General features: G+C 42.4%; 1 protein-coding gene across 1 annotated transcript in view; it reads right to left on the reverse strand.

Annotated features, from left to right (window-relative positions):
- The window catches only part of TSPAN3 (tetraspanin 3), a 30221-nt gene extending 11457 nt beyond the window's left edge, over window positions 1–18764 (reverse strand). The window contains exon 1 of the mRNA XM_049778388.1: window positions 18686–18764. Within this exon, the coding sequence (XP_049634345.1) occupies window positions 18686–18748 (63 nt within the window). The 5' untranslated portion in view covers window positions 18749–18764. The remainder of the gene's footprint in view (window positions 1–18685) is intronic.
- Window positions 18765–23852: the final 5088 nt, after the last annotated feature.

The following is a 23852-nucleotide window of genomic DNA, read 5'->3' on the forward strand; positions in this document are numbered from 1 at the left end:
ATCACTTAAGAGACTTTCAGAGGAAAATAATTATTTTGCCATCTTTTAAAAAGTAACACATAAATCATTAATCTTCAAATTAGAGAGGAGCCTCCACAAAGATACTAGCAATGTTATTAATTCCTCAAGTGAACATTTAATTTCTTTCTTTCTTTCTTTTTTAGAGGCAGGGGTAGAAAACCTACCAAGCAGTGCTCAGGAGGCCTTGGGGCCTCTCCTGCTCTCCGGATGGTTCTAGGCCAACCAGGCAAGAAGTTCAAGGAGAGAGGCCTGATGACGCCATGCTACTTGGGCTTTGTGGGGTTGGGAATTACATTAACCGCCCTAGCAATGCCTGGAGGCCTTCAGGGTCACACCCAGCAACGCACAGGTAGTACAGTGTTCATGATTCACTCTTGAAGGTGCTGAGGTCGAACCAGGGTGGGATACATGGAAAGCAAGCATCTTTTCCCTGTACCTTTCCCTCCAATACTTTTAAAAAAATACCTAATTTATTTTCCCCTGCTCTTCTTTCTCGCTGCACAGGATGAAGGGTGCCACACACTTGTTGCTAAGGGTTGCATGGTGGGGTGCAGTGAGAGAAATCACAAACTGAGTTGTGATACTGTGGATCCCAGAAGCACTCTGGAATTACACTGGCATGTGAGGTAGTGTTGGGGATCAAACTTGAGGGCTCATACTTGTAAGGCAGAGCTATCCAGGCCTTCAGTTCTTTTGGGGTACAGGAAGGCCTGTCTCCAAAGTGGTAGTCAGGAGACGCAGGGGCTCTCCCCAGTCTCAACAAACAAGGCTGGCAGTTCAATGGAAGGTCCCAAGACAAGGTGTTGTTTAAGCCCTGAAGTGTCCAAGCCAGGATTATCCAGGCTACCTCAGCAGTGCTTGAGCCTCTAAGTCACACTCAGTAGTGCTGAGGAGCTTCCAGAGCTGCAGCCAAAAAATAGTCAGAGAACCATGTGGTACAGGAAAGAAACCTGGGTCTGCCACATGCAATGCATATGCTCCAAACTCTATAATGTATTTCTCAGCTTTCAATGTATTTCTTAAATATATTTTTCTATACTAGGTATATCAATAGATTTTTCTATACTAGGTATTAGAATTATTGTCAGATCTGAAAAGACTGTGAAGTTGAGAAGACAACTTGATTCCTTTTTAAACAGCAGGGACTTCATATGAGAAGTCAACCAGAATAACAGGCAGTTTTTAAATTATTCCTTTAAACCCTTTTCGTTTAAGTTTTGAAAATTATTCCTTAACCTTCTCAGGCTTTCAAGTCTCACCAATAGTTTACTTATTTCTCTCATAGATCCCTCTTTCATTCCCTTCATGGATTCTGTTTACGAGTGAAATGCCAGTCAGATTCTCTTTGGGCTGTGCAGTCACAACTTCACAAGTCACTGTGATTTACCTCTCAGTTCCCATTTGGTATTCCCAACCACCTCAAACCTCTACTTCATCTCATCTCTTAATATCTAATCTTCATAGTCAAAAGTCTGAGTTACTTTATATGTTTCCCCTATCTCTGACTCTGTATTCCAGCAATCAACCAATTCCTCCAAGCTTACTTCCAATACATCACTGGAGTACCTTAACTTCTTTTCAACCCTATTGCAGAGTTTCTGTCTCCTCTGGACCTTATCACGTCACTCTAAATTTGCAGTCCTCAAACTTTTTAAACAGGGGGCCAGTTCACTGTCCCTCAGACCATTGGAGAGTCTGACTATAGTAAAAACAAAACTTATGAACGAATTCTTATGCACACTGCATAGATCTTATTTTGCAATGAAGAAACAAAACAGATACAAATACAACATGTGGCCCGCAGGCCATAGTTTGAGGACCTTACTATGTTCTTTTATATGAACATTTACAAACCTGATAGACATCTTACTTTTTTCTTCTTTTTGGTTTTTGGGTCATACCTGATGGCGCTCAGGGGTTACTCCTGGCTCTGCGCTCAGAAATCGCCCCTGGCAGGCATGGGGGACCACATGGGATGCCGAGATTCGAACCACTGTCCTTCTGCATGTAAGGCAAACGCCTTACCTCCATGCTATCTCTCTGGCCCCAACACATTACTTTTTTATGATTTTTAACTTTTTGGGGGGGATTTTGGATCACAATCGGCAGTGCTCAAGGGTTACTCCTGGCTCTATACTCAGAAATCGCTCCTGGCAGACTCAGGGGACCATATGGGATGCCGGATTCAAACCACCAACCTTCTGCATGCAAGGCAAACACTTTTACCTCCAGGCTATTTCTCCGGCCCCATGATTTTTAATTTGGCCTACACCTGGCTGTGCTCAAGGCTTACTCCTAGAGCTCTGCATGTACAGATCACTCTAGGAGGGAATTGGTGTACTGTATGTGGTCACAGTCATGTGTAAACCCTACCTGCAATATTATCTCTCTGGCTCAAAACATTTTTTTTTTAATTAGAATGCAGTAAGTCAGGACATTGAACTGAGCCATTTCTCCTGCCTTTTGACTTCTATGCTACTTTGGTGTCCTATTAGGCGGGGTGTCAATATTAAGGAATTTGAAGTACTGCAGGGATGTAGTTGCAGTGTACTACTGCAGTGTAGTGTGCTCCAGGATCCCCAGAATCTGTAGAAATGTACCTATAAGTTTATGTGTTTGTAGCGGTGTGATATGGATCCACAGAGTCTTTAGAAAGTACAGGGGGGTGGGAATGAGGGTGGGGAGGCTACCATTTCTCATTGAGAAGATGTCAAAGCTTTTGGCCTCAAAGGTGTACTTGGAGATTTTATCAAGTATCTCGGCAGAGATTAGTTGTGAAGCAGTGAAAAATAGGCCTCTGGCATGGCTCTGGGTTGTTTCCAGATTCGGGCTATTGTAAACAGTGCTGCAATGAATATAGGTGTGCAGAAGGCATTTTTGTGTTGTGTTTTTGTGTTCCTAAGGTATACCTAAAGAGATTTCTGAGACTGACACTTCGCGCTGTTTGGAAATGAGCCATGAGACTTAAATTCCAGTGCTGCTGCTACTACCTCCTCATCTGAAAGTGATTATAAAGAGGATTAAAACAAAACCCCCAGAAACCAACATGTAAAGAAATGGAGGGTGGGGTGGGGGCTCAGGGGCTGGAGGAATGGTACAAGAGTAGGGCGCTTGCCTTGCATATGGCTGACCCAGGTTTAATCCCTGGCAACACATATGGTCCTCCAGAACAAGAGTAAGTCCTCAATACCACTGAGTGTGGCCCCAAAACAAATCCAAGTAATGAAATACTAGTAGGAGAGGTCATTTGTAAAGCTGCCTCTAACAGACTAAGGTCTCTTTTCCCAAGCTACAAATCTGTCAATATCCACCATCCATAGCACAACTGAGGACACAACATAACAGAGCTAGATTTTGAAAACAGGTAGCAGAAACAACTTACTTCCAGTTGAAGACACCTTCAAATCCTTCTTTTTGTAGTGCTCCTGTATATAGTGCTTATATTGTAGGTTAATAAACAAATTTTAAAATTATATAAGTTACTCTAAAAACAGACAGTAGGCATTCTAACCCTTGAAGTACAGTAAACACCAAGAAACAAGTCCTTTAAAGACACTCAACCATCACAGACAGTCCTTTAAAGACACTCAACCATCACAGACTTTTGGAGTCTGTGGGGGAGAAAGTCCTAATTGGTATGGATTTTGTAGACATGAAGTTGGGGTTTCTTGGGGGGGGGGGGGGGGAAATAGGTGGCAACAGTGCTCAGAGATCACTTCTGGGGTTTAGAGGGAAAATACGGGTTGCTGAAATTGAACCCAGTTCGGCTGAATCCAGTGTTTTGTTTCTGGCAGGCTCAGGGGACCATATAGGATGCCAGAATTGGAACCATAGTCCTTCTGCACGCAAGACAAACGGCCTACCTTCATGCTATCTCTCCGGCCCCAACACATCCAGTGTTTTTTATTGCTTTTTTTCTTTTTCTTTTCTTTTTTTTTTTTTGTTTTGGGGCCACACCCAGTGGTGCTCAGGGGTTACTTCTCACTCTGTGCTCAGAAATTACTCCTGGTATGTTTGGAGGTCATATGGGATGCTGAGGATAGAATTCACATCAGCTGTGTGCGAGGCAAATGCTATCTGCTATGCTATTGCTCCAGCCCACATCATGGATACATAAATTTTGGCTTTTTGGTTTTTGGGTTACACCCAGCAGTGCTCAGGGGTTACTCCTGGATCTGCGCTCAGAAATCGCTCCTGGCAGGCACGGGGGACCATATGGGACAACGGAATTTGAACCACCGTCTTGTCCTGGGTTGGCTGTGTACAAGGCAAAAGCCTACTGCTGTGCTATCTCTCTGGCCTTAGGAGATTTTTTAATATAATAGTTGTGGCTATTAAAGGCTGAAAGGTTAGCTAGGTTAAATCCTTTTTTATCAAGGGTTATGATTTGGATCTACCAAAGGGTCTATCTAGGCTTAGCCAGAAAAGCAACTGGGCATCTTGTGGGAGGTGCCATTGACAAGGAGATAAAATGTAGAACTTGGAAGCATCTGAATTACATTAGTCACTGCTGAGAAAAATCTGAGTTATTAAGAAGGATTTGTGCCAGGACAGGGTACTAAAAATATTCATCCTTGGAGCCAGAGAGATAGCATGGAGGTAGGGTGTTTGTCTTGCATGCAGAAGGACGGTAGTTCAAATCCCTGCATCTTTTATGGTCCCCTGAGCCTGCCAGGAGTGATTTCTGAGCGCAGAGCCAGGAGTAACCCCTGAGTACTGCTGGGTATGATCCAAAAACCAAAAAAACAAAACAAAACAAAACATCCTTTTAAGCTAGAAGTAAAGGGAAAATATAAGAGAAACACTGAGAATTGAAACTACAGAAAAAAAATTCTTTTTTTTTTTTTTTTTTTTTTGGTTTTTGGGCCACACCCTGTGACGCTCAGGGGTTACTCCTGGCTATGCGCTCAGAAGTTGCTCCTGGCTTCTTGGGGGACCATATGGGACGCCGGGGGATCGAACCGCGGTCCATCCTAGGCTAGCGCAGGCAAGGCAGGCACCTTACCTCCAGCGCCACCGCCCGGCCCCAGAAAAAAAATTCTTTACGTTTTAGTAAAGTCATATTCTGAGAGTCACAGAATTTCAAAATTTAGGAGAGTCGGGACCAGAGAGATAGCATGGAGGTAAGGTGTTTGCCTTGCATGCAGAAGGACAGTGGTTTGAATCCCAGCATCCCATATGGTCCTCTGAGCCTGCCAGGAGGATTCCTAAGCGTAGAGCCAGGAGGAACAACCCGAGCGCTGGCAGGTGTGACCCAAAAACCAAAAAAAAAAAAAAAAAAAAAAAAAGAGGAGAGTCAGGGCTTTTCCAAATACCAAGATGTTCCTCAAAATACTTCTGTTATTTATAACAGAAACTTTTATTTGTTTGATATTTTGGTTTTCTGGGCCACATCCATTTGATGCTCAGGGGTTACTCCTGGCTAAGTGCTCAGAAATTGCCCCTGGCTTGGGGGGACCATATGGGACGCCGGGGTTGGGGGGGATCAAACCGTGGTCTTTCCTTGGCTAGTGCTTGCAAGGCAAACACCTTACCTCTACCGCCACCTTGCCAGCCCCTATAACAGAAACTATTCTGTTATAAAATTTTAAATGTACAAGTTCCAGAACATGGTATTCTTTTGACCTTTCTACCACATACACACAAATATGAAGTTCCCTTTAATATAAGAAGTTCATTCTGTGCGAGGTCATGGACTCAATCCCCAGAATCACTCAAAAAGTTTTTTTTCCTCTTTACACAAAATTGGTTTTCTACTGTTTAAAAACTAGTGTTTTGTCTCTATACTTTTCAAAACCTCTGTGAAATAAAGTTGATGAAATGTTAAAATTCAGAATACAACTCAAAGTTTTTTTATTTTCTAAGAAAAAAGGAATATGAAATGAAAAGAGACAAGTCAACCAGTGAAAATATGCAATTGGACTGAGCGAATAAAAGGGATTTCAACTTGTTGCAATTCAGGAGATAAAATAGCTCTGTTGTAAAAAGTGTATCTATATGGAAATTTGGATATGCAAAGGTGGAAGCATTCTACCCACAAAACATTTGGGTCAAGATACTAATAAGCTGGAGTAATTTTATTGGATAGGTAGGTATAGAGTAGGCATGGATTCAAGTATAAAACTGGCCAAGATTCAGAACTGTTTAAAGATGAGAAACTATCCTTCTTGTCTGTATATAATTTGTAGTAACTTCTGCCTCAAAAATCATTTGATAGGGGCTGGAGAGATAGCATGGAGGTAAGGCGTTTGCCTTTCATGCAGAAGGTCATCGGTTCGAATCCCAGCGTCCCATATGGTCCCCTGTGCCTGCCAGGAGCAATTTCTGAGCATGGAGCCAGGAATAACCCCTGAGCACTGCCGGGCGTGACCCAAAAACCACAAAAAAAAAAAAAAATCATTTGATAAAGCAGAAGTGATCAGAAAAGACTGGGTAAAAACACAGCGTACTTTAACAAACAGCAAAGCAGAAAGCAAAGGAAGGAAGTATCAGCAGAAACAATTTCATTCATGGTTTCCTTTATTATATTATTAGTTTTATGTACATTTTCTCACCTATAAATAATTAAATGGCATATAGTATAATGTATTTCTGACTGTCTTAAACTCATATTAAGCATTTTACTTACCATACAGTATCTAGTCCAAATATGCTTTGTTTCAATTCAGTCTGATCAAATATTTTGTATCAAATTCTACTACTTCTTTACCAGGTCCAATGCATATTCCACGTACCTCTTACTATTTCATACATTCTCAACTCCATTATCAAAATTTCCAAGAAAGTAACAATTTCAATTCTTCAGATAATTAGTGACTCATAAAATTTTCCTCATCTAAAATAATTATGTAATTTTTATCTAACTGGCCATTAAAAAGGTAAGCAGCATTTTAAAAATTTGGGAGAGTACAGAATAAAGGCTGAAGTATAAACAAACAGTAACTTGTTATAAGATTGTCATATCTCCTAACATACCTAAGTCTCAGAATTTATTGCTTTTGTAACTACTAATTACAATGCTACAAATCTACCCAGGGCAGGGAAAGACAGCTCAAAGGGCTCAAAGGTTCAATCCACAGCCCCACAGAATAATCTTGAGCACCCAGGAATAGCTTCTGAGTGCAAAGTTGTGACCCAAAACAAAACCAGTTAAAAAAAAAATCATATAGATGGGGCTGGAACCCACAGTGGTAAGGCGTTTTTGCCTTGCACGTGGCCAACACAGGACAATGATGGTTTGAATCCCAGCATTCCATATGGTTCCCTGAGCCTGCCAGGAGTGTCCTCTGAGTGCAGAGCCAGGAGTGACCCCTGAGCACCGCCAGGTGTTACCCAAAAACCAAAACAAACAAACAAAATTCATATAGAAACAAAAATTTCTAAAGCAGGTACATTTATCAAAATGTTATTAAATTTTTTAAGTAACAACCCACTTGCTTCACAAGCTGCAGCCTCCAGCTCAATCCCTGGAACTGTATATAGTTCCCTGAGCACTACTGGCAGTGAGTGACCCTTGAGTACAAAGTCAGAAGTGGTCCCCAACTACACCCAAACCGAACAAAAAGCAAATGGAGGGCCAGAGAGATAGTACAGAGATAGTACAGAGAGAGAGCACTTGCTGCCTTGGTTCGATACCCAATTCTCCAAGTTTTCTGGGTACAGTCCAGGAGGCCCCTGAGCACTACCAGATTGCCCAAGTAACTCCTAGCACCAAATGGCCTCAGGCTTTTGCACTGAATTATCGACCCAGTTGGCATCATTAATAGGAATTTCCCCAAAAAAAGGTTGTTACCTTTGGTAGCAGCGATAAAGAGATCCAAGTGCCACCTCTGGGAGCAAAATTGTGAGCACTGCAGCAACCCCTGGTGAACGCTACATCAACAACCCTGTGCCTCAATTAACAATATGATCACTGGCACTCATGTATACATTGTAAAAAGAGCACAGCCTCAGAAAGCCAATAGTGTGTGCCCAGTAAGGCCAAGTAAGTGAGCAAATAGTTGATCCTCAGTTAGTACCACAGCCAGGAATGTGTGCAACTCCCAGTCATTGCAAGGACAGCAAAGACAAAGAGAAGAGGAGAGAGATTGTATATGAAACTGAGACATTCTTGCAAATGAATTCCTAAATCTGTCCTTTCTCACCAATATAAAACAGGTATCGTTTCATTATCAAATTTAGGTATCAAGTTTTGGTTCTTTGGCTAATCTCCACCTTGCTTCTTTCTTGGAGGAATATCTGGCTTCAATTCATCATTAGATGTTTTTCTAATTATCTAACACCAGTGTGATTTTTTCAGTATACATTATTTTCTTCCACACAAGGAGACATGAAACCTTACATGGGTGATATAGTTTTGACAATGTCATTTTCTGTTTTTTCTTATATTTTAACTGAAACCCATCTACAAACATGTTTATAATCATGGTGCTTAAACAAAGACACTACTATAAGAAAAGAAATGAAAAATAAATCTTCAGTCCATTTTCCTTTTTGTTCCTTCTCTTCTTTTTCTTCTTTCTCTTATTCTTCTTCCTCCTTTTTCTTTCTCTTCCTCTTCATTTTCTTTTACTCTTTTCTTTTCCTTCTTCCTCCTTCTCTTCTTTTTTTCCCTCTTCCTTTTTTCTTTTTATTCTTCTTCCCCTTCTTACTCCTCTTCTCACACTTCCTCCAACTCTTCCTAATATTCTCTTCCTGAGTCTCTGGGACTCCAATGATTCCTGTGTTCTTTCTGTTGAGTTTATCAAAGACTTCTATTTTCATCTGTTCACATTTATTGAGTAGTTTATTTGTCTGATCATTTGCTTTAAGGTTCTTTTCTAATCTCTTCTGCTGTATGGAGTTGTTCTGCATCTCATTCTCTTGCTCACTGACCCCGTCCTCAGGTGCTGTTACTCCCTTGCAAAGGCTTTTCATTGAGGTTTTCATTTCATCTACTAAGTTATTCAGACCTGCTGTTTGAGTTTGAAGTTTTCTGAGTTCTATTATCGTGGACTGTTCAGCTCGATCTATGCTTGCTTTGAGTTCTTTGAGCATCCTTCATATTAATACTCTAAACTCCTTATCTGAGAGACTTTTCACGTCATCTTCATTCTCTATGCGTGCTGTTGTCATGCATTGTTTCTCCACTGCAACACTTTTATAATGGTTTTTACTATGTGCTATGCTGGGGTTTGTGGGTTAGGAGATGCGCTCCTCTGGAGATTGTGTTCAATGGTGTCTTCTTGGCTGTCTGTGCAAAAAAGCAGACAGCGAGCAAGGCAGGAGTCTTTTATACTTTTATACTCTCCTGTGCAGGAATCAGCACCCACCTTATTGGGTGGGGCCCTTACTGGTTTGGGCCCTGGAGACTGTGTTGGATGGTGTCTTCTTGGCTGTCGGGTTTGGGTCCTGGAGATTGTGTTCAATGTTGTCTTCTTTGCTGTCTTGTGCAGAAAAGCAGACAGGGAGCCGTCTTTTATACTGGCTCTCCTATGCCCAAAACATGACAGGGATCAGTAGCCACATTAGTGGGTGGGGCCCTTACCAGGTTTGGGCCCTGGACAGTGTTCAATGGCATCTTCCTGGCTGTCTTGTGCAGAAAAGTGCAATAAGTCATTTTCTCACCATTGATTTTAGTGCCATTGTTCTCAAAGTCTATTTAATCCCTTTAAACTGTTATTTCTCTTATAATATTTTGAAGATCATTCTCTTGCTGCCAGGAGTGCTCCCTAAGCAGAGTCAGGAGTAGGTCCTGAGTACCACCTGGTAGGGCCCCCCAAAAAAACTAAACCCAAACCCAAAGAGCATGTTCCTCAACTCTGCCCTATTTTCAATTTTTCCATATTTGCTTTATTCTTTCTTTGGAGTTTTTGAACCTTAATTGATGGTATTCAGGGCTTGGTCTGGCTCTGTGTTCAGGGAACTACACATAGTGTCAGGGATCGAACCAAAGTTGTCTATGTGTAAGGTAAAGGTCTTAATTTATTTATTTTGGTTTTTGGGTCACACCCGGCAACGCTCAGGGGTTACTCCTGGCTCTATGCTCAGAAATCGCCCCTGGCAGACACAGAGGACCATATGGGATGCCAAGATTCAAACCACCGCCCTTCTGCATGAAAGGCAAACGCCTTACCTCCATGCTATCACTCCGGCCCCTAAAGGTCTTAATTTCCATACTATCTTCTCCAGCCCCATATTTTTTTTAAATAGCACACTTTACACAATAATCAAAGTTGTTCCACTTAATCCAATTATGTATATATATATGTGTATATATATAAAGAACAAAACTCCAAATGCTGATAGAATTAAAAATTAAAAATCCAGTGGTGATGAAATCAGATGCTATAGTCAAATTACTACATCACAGAAATAAACTATTCTCAGATGTCAGGGTTTCAGGGAACATCTGTAAAGCAAGTAGTAAAGCATGCATTTTTCCTGAGATCCTTCCTCTGCCTCAATACACTACATGCTATAGCAATAAAAAAGAGCTAGTTATTCCTCTAGGTACAGTGGCCCTCAAACTATGGCCCGTGGGCCACATATTGTATTTGTATCTGTTTTGTTTCTTCATTGCAAAATAAGATCTATGCAGTGTGCATAAGAATTCGTTCCTAAGTTTTGTGTTTACTAGAGTCATTCCCTCCAGTGGTCTGAGGGACAGTGAACTGGCCCCCTGTTTAAAAAGTTTGAGGACCCCTGCTAGGAGGAGCTTACACTTTACGAGATTAGTTTGTCTACATTAAGCTTATGTATCAGAAAGGTCACTATAGACTCCTTTTGAGTCCATTTTTAAAAAATATACATTCTTTTTTTCATTGCTACAGTCTACAGAAATACTAAAGATATTAAACAGGGAAAGAGGATAGTGCTTTTGTTTTGTTTGTGGACCACAACCAGTGAGGCCCAGGGGTTATTCCTGGCTCTGCACTCAGGAACTACTCCTGGCGTGCTCAGGGAACCAGATGTAGAAGTGGAATCAGCAATGTACCCTACCCACTCTCTGGCCCCAACAATAATGTTTTGTATTTATTATTTAATTTTTAATGGGGAACCATAGCTGGGGTGGTAAGATCAGAGGGATTGAAGCAGGGCCTTCTGCACGAAAAACGTGCTAAGCTCTTTGGGCTATCTCTCCTCCTCAATATATTAATTAATTAATTAATTAATTAATTAATTAATTATTTTTGGTTTTGGTTTTTGGGTCACACTCGGCAGCATTCAGGGGTTACTCCTGGCTCTAACGCTCAGAAATCGCTCCTGGCAGGTTCAGGGGACCATATTGGATGCCGGGATTCGAACCAAAATCCTTCTGCATGCAAGGCAAATGTCCACCTCCATGCTATATCTCCGGCTCCATTTTTTAAAGGAAAACTTCACACTATCCATGAGTATATTTTGGAGTAGGGGAGAGGAAAAATACACCTAGAAACAAAACTCAATGACTTGCATGATGATGATTTCGTATGATTTTGCCTATCTGCCTCTGTCCATGAACTGATCAATACTGCATTTCTCAGTTGGTGTGGCTCAAAAACAAATAAGTAGAAAAGGGTCTCTTGTTATATACCGCAACAAGCTTAATGAATAAATTTTTCTTCCAGTGAATGGGTAAACAACTGTGTGGGAAAAAATACCAGCTGAAGGTGTGTTCTAATGGCATATTCTTTGTCAGAGTGTCATTCATGATGATACAAATAGAGGAAAATATAGAAAAAATATTCTAGAGTAACAAGGAATTCCAGTTTAAAAGTATCAAGTTTTCAATGCTAATGCTGGACTATGCTAGAATTCACTAAGTATGCAAAAGGAGATTTATGACAAGAAGTCTTCCTTGAAATGTTACTTTTTTTTTAAATAAAATAAAACCATTAAAGTTTTGCTTCATAACATTGTATTATAACAGGCCTTCTTTCGAGAGCTCTAAAAAAAAAAAAAAATTCTAGGCAGTAGGTCCTGTAGGCTTTTCTGTGGTTCTGTGTCTTGAAATCCCCAACCCCTATTTTCTTCAAATCACTACAGAATTAGTTCCAGCACCCATCTTTATATTACAGATTCAATTTCGCCTTCAAGTAAAAGTTTCATTTGCTAAGCTAAAGTAGCCACCCAGCAACTTTATCATATCACCATTTCATTCCTTGTGTAACACATCACAATCTGAATTTTTCCTTATTTTTATTTATTTTGGGGGTTGGTAGCAGGCCCAGAGGCCCCTTCCAAGCAACATTCCAGAATGGAACAGGAAGTCAACTGCTTATAAGGCATTTGCTCTAAATGGCTACCCTCTATTATCTTTCTCACTCCTACTTTCCCTTACTTTTACTAGTTTGTCTTGCTCTGTATTTATTCCTATTTACTATAAGACCTATAGGAATAGAAAAAAATTACCGTATTTTCCAATGGTTTATCAAAATTAGCAAAGTAGTTGCTCAAGTATGTGTGTTATGTTTGTCCAACTAAGCAATTTTTCTTAATTATAAATTCACACAGGAAAGTCTGGTGAAAATTTGGTGGTTTTTTTTTTTTTTAAGATTTTGTCTCAATAGTTATATATGGCATCCAATTAAGATTTTATTTACTATACAGGGCATTTCATATGAGTGAATGATAAAGGTGCAAAGTTCTAAAGTTGTTTGAGAGCATTTAAAAGATACCTGACTTTGTTGTGGTACTTGCTACTCCACAAGTGTTATAGTGTTACTATCACCTCTAAAAACAAAACAAAACAAAACAAAAAAACACCCTGTTTGTGATGAAAAACAACAGCCTAAATAAAAGTGTTAGATTACAAATTCTACAAGCATGGACAAAGCTTTCTCACAGAACTTATAGTACCTAGGACATGATGAAAGAGCAAAATAGGCAGCCAGAGTGATAACACAGTGGTAGAGTGTTTGCCTTGTTTGCTACCGACCCCGGAAGAACCCACGTTCAATCCCCTGCATCCCATATGGTCCACTGAGCCTGCCAGAAGCAATTTCTGAGTACAGAGCCAGAAATAACCCGAGAAAAGCTTCCTCCGCCTCCACTGCCGCCACCACTGGGTGTGACCCAAAAGCAAACAAATAAACAAAAAAAGAAAACAAAATAAAAACAACTTACTTGACTTTTCTTATGGAGTAGAAAAAGTACAAGTAATTTATATACTATGGGACTTGATTAATCTCTCAATTAACTACAATAAAAGCCCCAAACATTTCAAAGTACCTATATAAATGTATTTTATATAGGTCAGGACATCCTGGGGCCATAGTAGTACAGTGGTCGGGTGTTTGCTTGCATGCAGGCTGAACCAAGATGGACTAGGGTTCAATCCTGGTATCCTATATGGTTCCCCGAGCCAGGAATGATTTCTGAGTGCAGAGCCCTGAGCGCCACCGGGTGTGGCCCCCCAAAACAAACAAACGAACAAAACGCCTGATCCACCAATTATATGAATTCTGACTTCTATACAAAAGTATTTTTCAGAAGAGGCTTATAAAGTCTGTCACAATAGTTTTGAAAAAGGTAGTCAAGTACTTCAAACATCCCTAACTGGATGGCTGGAAAGAGTGTACAGAGGACAGAGCACTTGCCTTGCAAAAAGCTGACCCAGGTTCGATCCCAAACCCTGCCAAGAATTCTCTCTGAACACAGAACCAAGAGTAAATTCTGAACACCACTGGGTGTGGCCCCTAAACCAAAAGAAAACGCCAAATATTCCTAATCATCTAATTAGTCTACCAGTAATACACTTACCAGTTTAAAGAAAATGGTTTAAATCCTTTTACTTGTTTAACATTCTTTTTTGTTTTGTTTTGTTTTTGTTGTTTTTGTTTGTTGTTTGGGCCACACCCTTGCATGGCTGCATGCAAGGCAAACGCCCTGCCCTACGGCTGTGCTATCGCTCCGGCCCCTTGTTTAACATTCTCAGTGTCATACTATAAGTTCAATATAGAGAACCTCAAGGAGCTTAGTTTGTGCGTCTCTACTGGTATAGCCTTAAACTGCACTTTCGGAAATAATCTAATCTCTAGCTTTGTCTCCCCATATGTGATCTGAGTAAGAGGGCAGTGAAAAAAATCTGGCAATAGTAAGAGGTTTCTGAGTGAGCAGCCGCCAAAATTGCTTCAAATCACCCTCGAAATGAATCCAAGGCATTTTTGGCAATGCTCACCTGTCTTGCATTACTCAGGTGAAAGGGGTTGAAAGCGGAAAAAGTTTAAGCAGTCCTGATCTAGACCAAGTCATGGTTAACAATTTTAGCCCTAAGCTCATTTGGCGTAAAGCCTAAATATTTCTGGTACTTATCACGTATCTATTTTCACCACACAACACACTGAACAACTGCCAAGTGAAGTAGAGTACTAAGATACAAAATACTGTAGCTTAGGGCCCGGAATAGAGGCACAGCGGTAGGGCGTTTGCCTTGCAAGTGGCTGACCTAGGACAGGACGGACTGCAGCCTCCTATATGATCCCCCAAGCCAGGAGAATTTCTGAGTGCAGAGCCAGGAGTAACCCCAGAGCGCCATGGATGTGGCCCAAAAAACAAACAAAAAAAAAGGTGTAGTTTAAAGATCTCAAACTCAAATTTACCTGGGGGCTGCAGGAGGCAAAGTCGGGGTGATTCTTGAGTGCAAAGTCAGTAGTAAGCCTTGAACATTGGGGGGTGTGACCCAAACAACTAAAAACAAAACAAAAAAAGATTCCTCTAGGGCAGGGTCACAAAATGTCGTACAGAGGGCTATTTGGGGCCCGAGAGCTGAGAGTTTGAGACCCTAAACTAGAATCTAAACCAATTAAACTTTAATACTAATCAACAGTCAATACCACTGATACTGGTAGAACAGAGTTAGCCTTTATTAAAGTTGCATAAGGAAACCTAGATAAACATCTGCTATTCTTTCTGTTAGAAGCATACTACGGTATTTGTTTCTATTTCTACTTGTTCATCAAGACATAAGGATGGTGAGGCCACTACATAAAAATAAATTTATCAGAAGCATTTCCGATTCCCAGAGTAAACAGTTCCCAGATTAACTTATTTTATATGTTCTTCCTTAACATGACCTGTTTATTTTGGTTTTTTTCTGGCACAACTGGCAGTGCTCAGGGCTACTCTTGGCTCTACATTCATGGGTCACTCCTAGAGGTGCTTTGAGAACTGCATGCAGTGCTAGGGATTAAACCAGGAATGACCTCAAGTAAAGCAAGGGGGGTTAAGGCTAGCCCCGTACAATCTTTCTGGCCCTAATGATCTAATTTTTTTTAATGTTTTGAAAATAATTTATTTCCATTTAATTTCGATTTATCCAAAATAATATGCATTTACACTATTAGAAACATTTGAGTCAAACTATCATAATTAAGTTTGAACAAAAAGACATGAGTAGAAGTGGGGCCGGAGAGATAGCATGGAGGTAAGGTGTTTGCCTTGCATGCAGAAGGATGGTGGTTCTAATCCCGGCATCCCATATGGTCCCCTGTGCCTGCCAGGGGTGATTTCTGAGCACAGAGCCAGGAGTAACCCCATGAGCGCTGCCAAGTGTGACCCAAAAACCAAAAAAAAAAAAAAAAAAAAGAAGACATGAGTAGAAGAATGGTCTTGAATGTGGAGTTGGAACCGTAATGCCTGAAACTCTATTAATTATTGATTTTGTAAATTATGGTGCCTAAATAAAAATTGAAAAAATAAAATAAAATCTGGAATAAATAAAATGGCATTGCACTAGTCTGCATATTTAACTGTGAAGTCTGCATAATGTTTTTAAAAATGTAAGTACAAAACAAAATTATTTCTTTTTGGTTTTTGGGCCACATCCTGTGGCACTCGGGTTACTCCTGGCTCTGAGCTCAGGAATCACTCCTGGAAGGCTTGGGGAACCATTTGGGATGCTGGGAATCAAACCCGAATGTCAAGGATCGGCCCTGTGCAAGGCAAATAAATGCTCTACCATTAACACTCCGCCTTCAAAAGCTCCAAAAGCGGAAAAATCCTGTATCTCTTAAACCAAGGGAATTCCCTTTCTAATCTCCCCAATCTGTGCCTATGCAAAAAAAAAAAAAAAAAAAAGCATTTTTTTTTTCTTTTTATTTCGGGCTCATGGATATTGTTTGGTTGTCCTTATTGCTGTGGTACATTTTGGGGTTTTTTTTTTTTTTTTTGTCTTCTTCTTTGTATGGGGTTGTTTTGTTTTGTATTTTTGTTATGTTTTTCTTCCTTTTCCCCTTTCTTCTCTTAAATTGATATTTATAACCTCTCCTCCCGGTTTTTTATTTGTTTGTTTGTTTTCTTCAAACCACATAACCTGAATCATCTTGTTCTGTCTCATAAATTGAGGGGGAAAAGGGGCTGGAGAGAGAGCATAAAGGTAAAGCATTTGACTTGAATGCAGAAAGTCGGTGGTTCGAATCCTGGCATCCCATATGGTCCCCTGAGCCTGCCAGGAGCGACTTCTGAGCATAGAACCAGGAATAGCCCCTGAGCACGACCGGGTGTGACCCAAAAACCAAAATAAATAAATGAATAAATAAATTGAGGGGAAAAAATGGATGGTACGAAGACCAAACAGTCGTATGATCATTGAGTAGAAATAAAAAAATGATCAGACTAAACACCAAATCCAAAGCCAACAACAGAATCAATACCCAATCTACAACAAACTAGACACAGAGAGGACCACTTATACTAGGAGCCCAGGGGGCAAAGGAAGAGGAAATGGGATGCATGCTGGGAACAGGTGTGAAGGGAGGACAACACTAGTGATGGGAATGCCCCTGATTCTATGTCACCATGTACCTAAAATATTACTGTGAAAGATTTCTAACTCACTTTGGTCACAATAAAAATCATTTAAAAAATAACGTTATTTTCTAGAAGAGGCTTAGATAACCAATTAGAAGGCGGGATAAGACTCTGGCTATGTATGCTCAATCAATAGATTCTTTTTTCTTATATGTACATTTGGGGGTGAATGAAAAATAAGTTTTTCAAATTTCAAAAAAGAAAACAGAAAACAAATTTAAGGGAAGGAGCACTGCAGATTATAGAGGTGTTTCTAGTCTCCTTTTCAACTTTCACCTTTTACCAACATTTAGCAGGGCTTTATGAAAACCCACAAAAGACATAATCAAGTAGACATTGAATACCAACTCTGCAAAGGCACTCTGTCAGATCCTATCTTTTTAGAGTCCAAAACTGAGCAGAGACAGATCACTAAAATTTAGGCAATGACCTAATTTTTAAAGGAAGCAAGTTAGATACTGCCGTTTAAATGGTGTACATTTTAAACAAGGTTAAAATCAATCCGCCTTAGAGAAAATACCTCTAATCTAGCCACAGTGTCTTGTCTTTCCAACTGCGGAGGGGTGTGTGTGGGTGTTGGAGGGGGTGTGCTGATGAGGAAACAGAGGGCGGTGCCACAGCAGGCAGTACTCAAGGGCTAGAAATCTGGTCTTCTATAAGCAAAGAACAGCTCAGCCCCGTCAATTTTCTCTGAAGCTCCAAATCTTATAGCATACGTTGCACTAATAGCACAGGCGTGGTATATAAACCAACCGGGTTTGAACTAAGGATCTAACATACTCTAGATGTGCTAACTAACCTCAGACCTCTTTTGTAAAAGAAGTATAATATTATTCCCCATCAAGTGGGGGTGGAAGTGAGCTTACTACAGCTCCAGTGTTAGCTTGAGTGTTAGTGATCCCTAACTGATTCCTGGTATCATAAGACCACCAGACCCACCATTCAGCCCTATTCACTTGGCCTGAGACAAGCGAGTTATCAGCAGGACGAATTCTGCTTTGTACAAGGTTTTTCCTGCTGCTGATCTGCTAAATAAACTTCCTTGGCACAGCTCAAAAAAAACTTTACTACTCCAGTGGCTTCTGGTTTTCAGCTTCTCTGAGTTTAAGACCCATTGGACTATCCTACTAGCCTAAAGAAGGGATTTCTTTTTTAAAAATTCAGTGTGAGTTGTCTGACTTCTATTAAAAAAAACAACAACAACACACACACACACACACAACTTGGGGCTGGAGAGAGAGATAGCATGGAAGTAGGGTGTTTGCGTTGCATGCAGAAGAACTGTTGTTCCAAATCCTGGCATCCCAGAGGGTCCCCCCACAAGCCTGCCAGGAACGATTTCTGAGCGTAGAAGCCAGGAGGAACCCCTGAGCACTGCTGGGTCTGACCCTAAAACAAAAACAAAACAAAAAAACAAAAAAACCACACAACTTAAGTTCAACGCGCATATACACACAGACACACACAATTTCCAAAGTTTCATACCATCACTTAGTGGAGTTTGGTGATAAAGAAAGGAAATTTAAGAAAGAGGGCTCTCCTCTCCCCAATATTGCACAGCCTAGAATTCACCCCAACATCTGGCCTATTCGTCTGCAAAACCATAAACATCCCAGGGAACTGTCATGCGTATAAAGCTGAACCTTGGCCCAATTATCTTATCATTTAGGGGTGCTCCTCCCACTTGGGGATCCTGCAAAATCAGCTTGCCATCTGAAAAGGAGGAACAGCACAGCCTCAGAGCGCTTGGCCTGGCACCAAGCCTGGCTGGACCCGGGTTCGATTCCCCGCACCCCATGCATTTTCCCAGCCGGCCAGCAGAGACTGAGTGCAGGGCCAGGAGGAAGGATGCCCAGACTGGAGAAACGCGACTCCAGCGCTCGACGACGCTCACCCAGAAGATGAGGTTGAGGAACACCAGCACCGTCTTGGACGACGTGATGCCGCACTGGCCCATGCTGCACCGGCGGCGATGGCGATGGATGGCGACGGATGGCGATGGCGGCTCCCCGTCGCCCCGCGCAGCCGCGACCCCCGAGCGCGCCGCCCGCTCCTCCGCGCAGCCGCCGCAGTGCCCTCCCCGCCCCGCGGGCCCGGAGCGGCGCCTGGCAACCGAGCCGGGGCCCGCCCCTCGCGGCCCGGAGAGCCAATCAGCCGCGCGGAGGCTCTGCGAGGCCACGCCCCCTCCCCTCGAGGACGAGGACGCCGGGCTCCGCTCCGCCCCTAAGACGCGCTTGCCCTCTACCGAGGCCGGCCCCTCGCGACCCGGAAAACTGCAGCCAATCAGCGGCGCGGAGGCTGAGCGAGGCCACGCCCCCTCGAGGGAGGCCGGGCTCCGCACCAGGCTGGGTTGGCCTCTGGCCGCCCTTGCAGGAGGAGGAGGAGCAGGAGGAGGGTTCGCCGGGGAAGCTCAAGGGAGGGCGATGCTTCCTACGTCATCTCTAGACACGACGCCAAACCGTGCCTCGCCTTCTTTCTTCCCTAGGAACGTCGAGACGACCACACCACATTGCGATTTTCTGTGAACCTGAGTAATACTAAGTTGGGTGACACTTGCCTCATCGTCTGGAGGAAGTCCAGGGAACATCCACCCACATTGATGGGGAACATAGTGTACAACATTTGGACATATATATATATATATATATATATATATATATATATATATATATATATATAATATATATATTAATTTATGTCAAGAAAATGCATCACATAGTTGACATAATGGACCATAATACATTTGTTTCAAGATGACCAAAAAATAGAAAAACTCAAGAGATAGAAGAGAAAGGAAAGAAGAGAAAGTTCAGTAGCAAGTATATTTTTGAAAATGTTCAAATCATCAATGCACTCATCTAAGCAATAGCAGAAGGTTTAGTAAGCTTTTTTATTTTTTTGCTAAGGACAAGAGTTAAAGAAATACAGTAAAAACGGTGTGAGAGTGGCCATTGTTGTTTGCCTAGGCCCAGCAAAACAGGGGGGAAGTGGAAAGGAAAAGCCTTGGCCTAAATACAAGGCCTTTCCCCTGACGTTTTCTGGCATAAGACCGACTCTGGGCTCCAGCCACACTAGGTTGTCCAACCCCTGAGTCATTCTCTGTGGTCTCAGTAAAACTTTTTTCCGCACAATTGCTGTTTTTAGTGTCAGGTTTCTGTAGTTAGAGATCCTGGTCTGTGCATATCCTACGTTGACCAAGATTTAAAATGAGTACAGAAATAGCTTTTTGCTTTGCAACATTTTACACTCTTCCTCCAACCTAGTTCCTAGTACATAACACTAATTGAGCGTTTTCCTCATGCCAGATTCTACATGGCTTTTGGTTTAACTCCTATCACAGCCTAAGTGGAAGGTACTGAGATTGACAGCCTTGTTTTACCAATGAGAAATTGAGACTTTAAAAAGCTGGACAAGGAGCAAGAGATAGTCCGGGGGGAGGGGAGGGGAAAGGCACGCTTGCTTTGCATTTAGCAGACTAGGCTTTGTTCTGGGGCACTATGTATGGTGCACCGAGCACTGCCAGTAGTAATGCCAGTACTCGAGCCAGTAATAGCTCCTGACTATTCCATACTAACTGATAAGGTCTTCGCTGCACTCCCTACCCACCCTCCCTCCCTCTATCACCAAAAGAATAAGTCTGTCCAGAGAAAAAGATAGGCAGTCTAGTGCAGAAAAGCATTCTCAGTCACCAGCCAGCCCACTTCTGATTAATGTCTTTTCTGTCCTTACACCCACACCTCTGGCATTCTCTTGCAACTAGATTCTCAAAGAAACCCATGCATTGGGCCAGGGATGTGGCTCAGTGGTAAAGGTAAAGCACTGGCCTTTAAACAAACGTGATGCCTGGGTTTATTCAGGTACCACTCAAAATGGAGGTGGGGGGGGCGGAGAGATAGCATGGAGGTAAGGCATTTACCTTTCATGCAGAAGGTCATCGGTTCGAATCCTGGCGTCCCATATGGTTCCCTGTGCCTGCCAGGAGCACAGGAGCAATTTCTGAGCACAGAGCAGCAAAAACCCTTGAGCACTGCCGGGTGTGACCCAAAAACCACACACACACACACACACACACACACACACACACAAAATGGAGTGGGGGGGGCATTGGGCATCCTTAATCTCCTTGTTCTCAAGCAATGTCCCTAGCTAATCCTTTTTTCCAAGACTTCTTGCCAGATCTTTTATCTTTCTAGCCTGTTGGTTGGCAGCCAGCAGCCGCTGCAGGCATGTGCTGGCTCTTCACACTTTCTGCAAGGCCAACCTGGACCTCAATGTCTGGGTAGTTGGTACTTTTGTAAACCACACACACCTCACTTCCCCTGCAGCTCACATTCAGATAGATGAGGTCAAGAGAAATGAAGCAGTCAGTGAGGATAAAAGGAGATATCAGGCGTAGAGAGAACTAAGTGGAGGAAGAAAGGCTAGAGAGGTCAGCAGAAAGTCTTTTCTCTCTGAGGAGGTCCATGGGGGAGGCTATGAGTGAGCAGATGACAAAGGGGGAACAAGGAGGAAGCTCAGCTTACAGGTAAGAATAGCCAGCAGAAACATGATGAGCAGAAGGAGGACTGAAGCCATGTGCAAGTAATTACAGCAAGGCTTTCAGCAAGCTAGAAATGCTGACTTACTAGGGGGCTAGATAGATAGTTTAGAGGTTAAGGTGTTGGTTTTGCCTGCAGCCATCTTGGGTTGGATCCCCTGCACCACAAATGGTCTACCAAGTCCTGCTAGGAGTTATCCCTGAGTACAGAGCCATGAGTAAGCCCTAAGCATGGTTGGATGTGGCTCCAAGTTTAAAAAATTATTCTTGCACAATTTAAAATATTAAAATTTTGGGGCCAGAGAGATAGCATGCAGGAAAGGCGTTAGCCTTTCATGCCAAAGGTCATTGGTTCGAATCCCAGCATCCCATATGGTCCCCCCAAACCTGCCAGGAGTGATTTCTGAGCTTTGAGCCAGGAGTAACCCCTGAGCGCTGCCGGGTGTGACCCAAAATCAAAAAAATAAAATAAAATATTAAAATTTTAGACTCTTAGAGATTTTTCTCTCTGAAAGTAAAACTTTTGAACATTTTTTTCAGATCTTTCTATAAAAATAAACATCTTGTGATTAAAATAAATAAATGAAGTATTCTTGTGTTGGAGAGATACGTGCTTACCTTGGATGTGGCTGTTGTAACCAGGTGAGAGCCCTGCACCATTGGATCCTCCAAGCACCACCAAGGGTCACTCCTCAGTGCAGAGCCAGGGGTTGCCCCTGAGCACTGGATGTGACTCAATCCTGCCCCTTCCCCAAAGTATTATTCTTGCTACCCCCGGTATATCCTAGTTAAAGTTTAATAATCAGTCAAGAAATCACAGCTCTAAGATGTGATATCCCCTCTTTGATATTTCCTACCCTCTATCCTATCCCTTCTCAATCTTTCTCCCTTCTCACACTCTCTCACCCCCTTTCCTCCTCTTATTTCCTCCTCCTCTTCTTCCTCTTCTTTTTTGTTGTCGGCATCTTCTTTTTCTTTCTCTTCCTCTTCTTCTTCCTCTTCTTCCTCTTTCTTATTCCTCTCCTCCTCTTCTTCTTTTCTTCTTCTCTACCTCCTCCTCTTCCTTTTTCCTTTTTTTGGGGGGTCGGGGGTCCCAAACCCAAATGTGTTTAGTGCTTACTCCTAATGTATGCTGGCAGCATGCAGGGCAAATGCCTTAATTCCAGTACTAATACTCTGACTCTGACTTCACCCCATCTATTTTCGTCAATGTTTCAGTGACCTATTAGTTCCCCTGTCCTGCGACAGCATACATGGTGAAGAGCACAAATGTGAGATCCTGAAGGTCTAGGTTCAAAATACAGCTTTCTTGGGCATAGATGAATATTACAGGGGCTTAGAGACTCTGCCTTGCAAGTGTATGGTTCTGAATTCAAACCCGTGGACTCCCACGGGCTATTGAGATCCTGCCAGTTCTGTGGCTATGATACCGTGCAGCACAACTGATTCCTGATGACCCCAATAGCGAGCTGTGTTAAGCACTATCAAGCACTACCAGCGAGTGCCAAACCATAACGTGTATACCTTCGCAACATGCGACTTCTGGCATTGCCCCACAGCTATAGGGGTGTCTGCTGAGTGATTACTATGGCCTAGTGTAAGGTAAGAGCACCACAGCCTATGCAAGGCCCCCAATGATCACCACTGCCAGGTATTGCAACAACATTAATAACAACAAGAAAGGAGGGAGATTCAGTAAATAAAGCATTTTCCAAGTACAGCCCTCTTACTTGCTAGCTGACTGATTTCCTAGGGAGAAGCAGTAGGATTCAACTTATGGTTGAGAGACAGGAGTGAATGGGTACTCCAGGAGTTGATAGAGGAGAACTTGGCACTTGGGATTCCACAGATATTCATCTGCTATATCTCTCATCTGGTATCTCACAGCAGCTTGTGTGATTCTCCCTTCTCTGCCCAGCTGTCTGCCTGCTTTTCCTCTGTGTCCCTGAAATCTTGGTGTTTTCCAGAGCTCTGACTTCAACTCTTAGATTTGTTTCAACGCACCTGATAGCCCTTTCTTTTAGTACTTCCTTTGCACAGTACTCTCCTCAGGCTAAGTTCTTTCTACCTCCTAGCCACAAGTGCCACTGTTTTCTGCAGCATACCAAATTGAATCACTAATAGATGCAACACGTTATGTACCAGTTCCGGTATCTGTGACAGCCCAGGGTTGGGGGCTGGATGGTAGCCATGGGGGGATTGGACTGAGACCTGGGCAGTTCAAAGCAGAACATTAACCCTTGTTGAAGTTCTATTATTGATTTCATTGCAGGGGAAATAAGTGATATAAACCAAAGAGCAGGTGAAATATGCAATGAATATACAGGTGAAATAACCTTTTCTGTGGTTGCTCTGATATGCTCCAATATCAGCATGTCCAATGGAAATCCTCATTTCCCCAAACCTGCTTCTCTGTGCCTCTAGCCCTTTGCCCAAAGGACAGCATCCCTCTCCTCTTAGGCTGAGACCTGATGTCAGACACCTTCCCCTGCCTCATCAATTTTCTCCGCCCATTGGGAGACTC

The sequence above is a fragment of the Suncus etruscus genome, chromosome 1 (assembly GCF_024139225.1).
Source record: "Suncus etruscus isolate mSunEtr1 chromosome 1, mSunEtr1.pri.cur, whole genome shotgun sequence".
Classification (NCBI taxonomy): Eukaryota; Metazoa; Chordata; class Mammalia; order Eulipotyphla; family Soricidae; genus Suncus; species Suncus etruscus.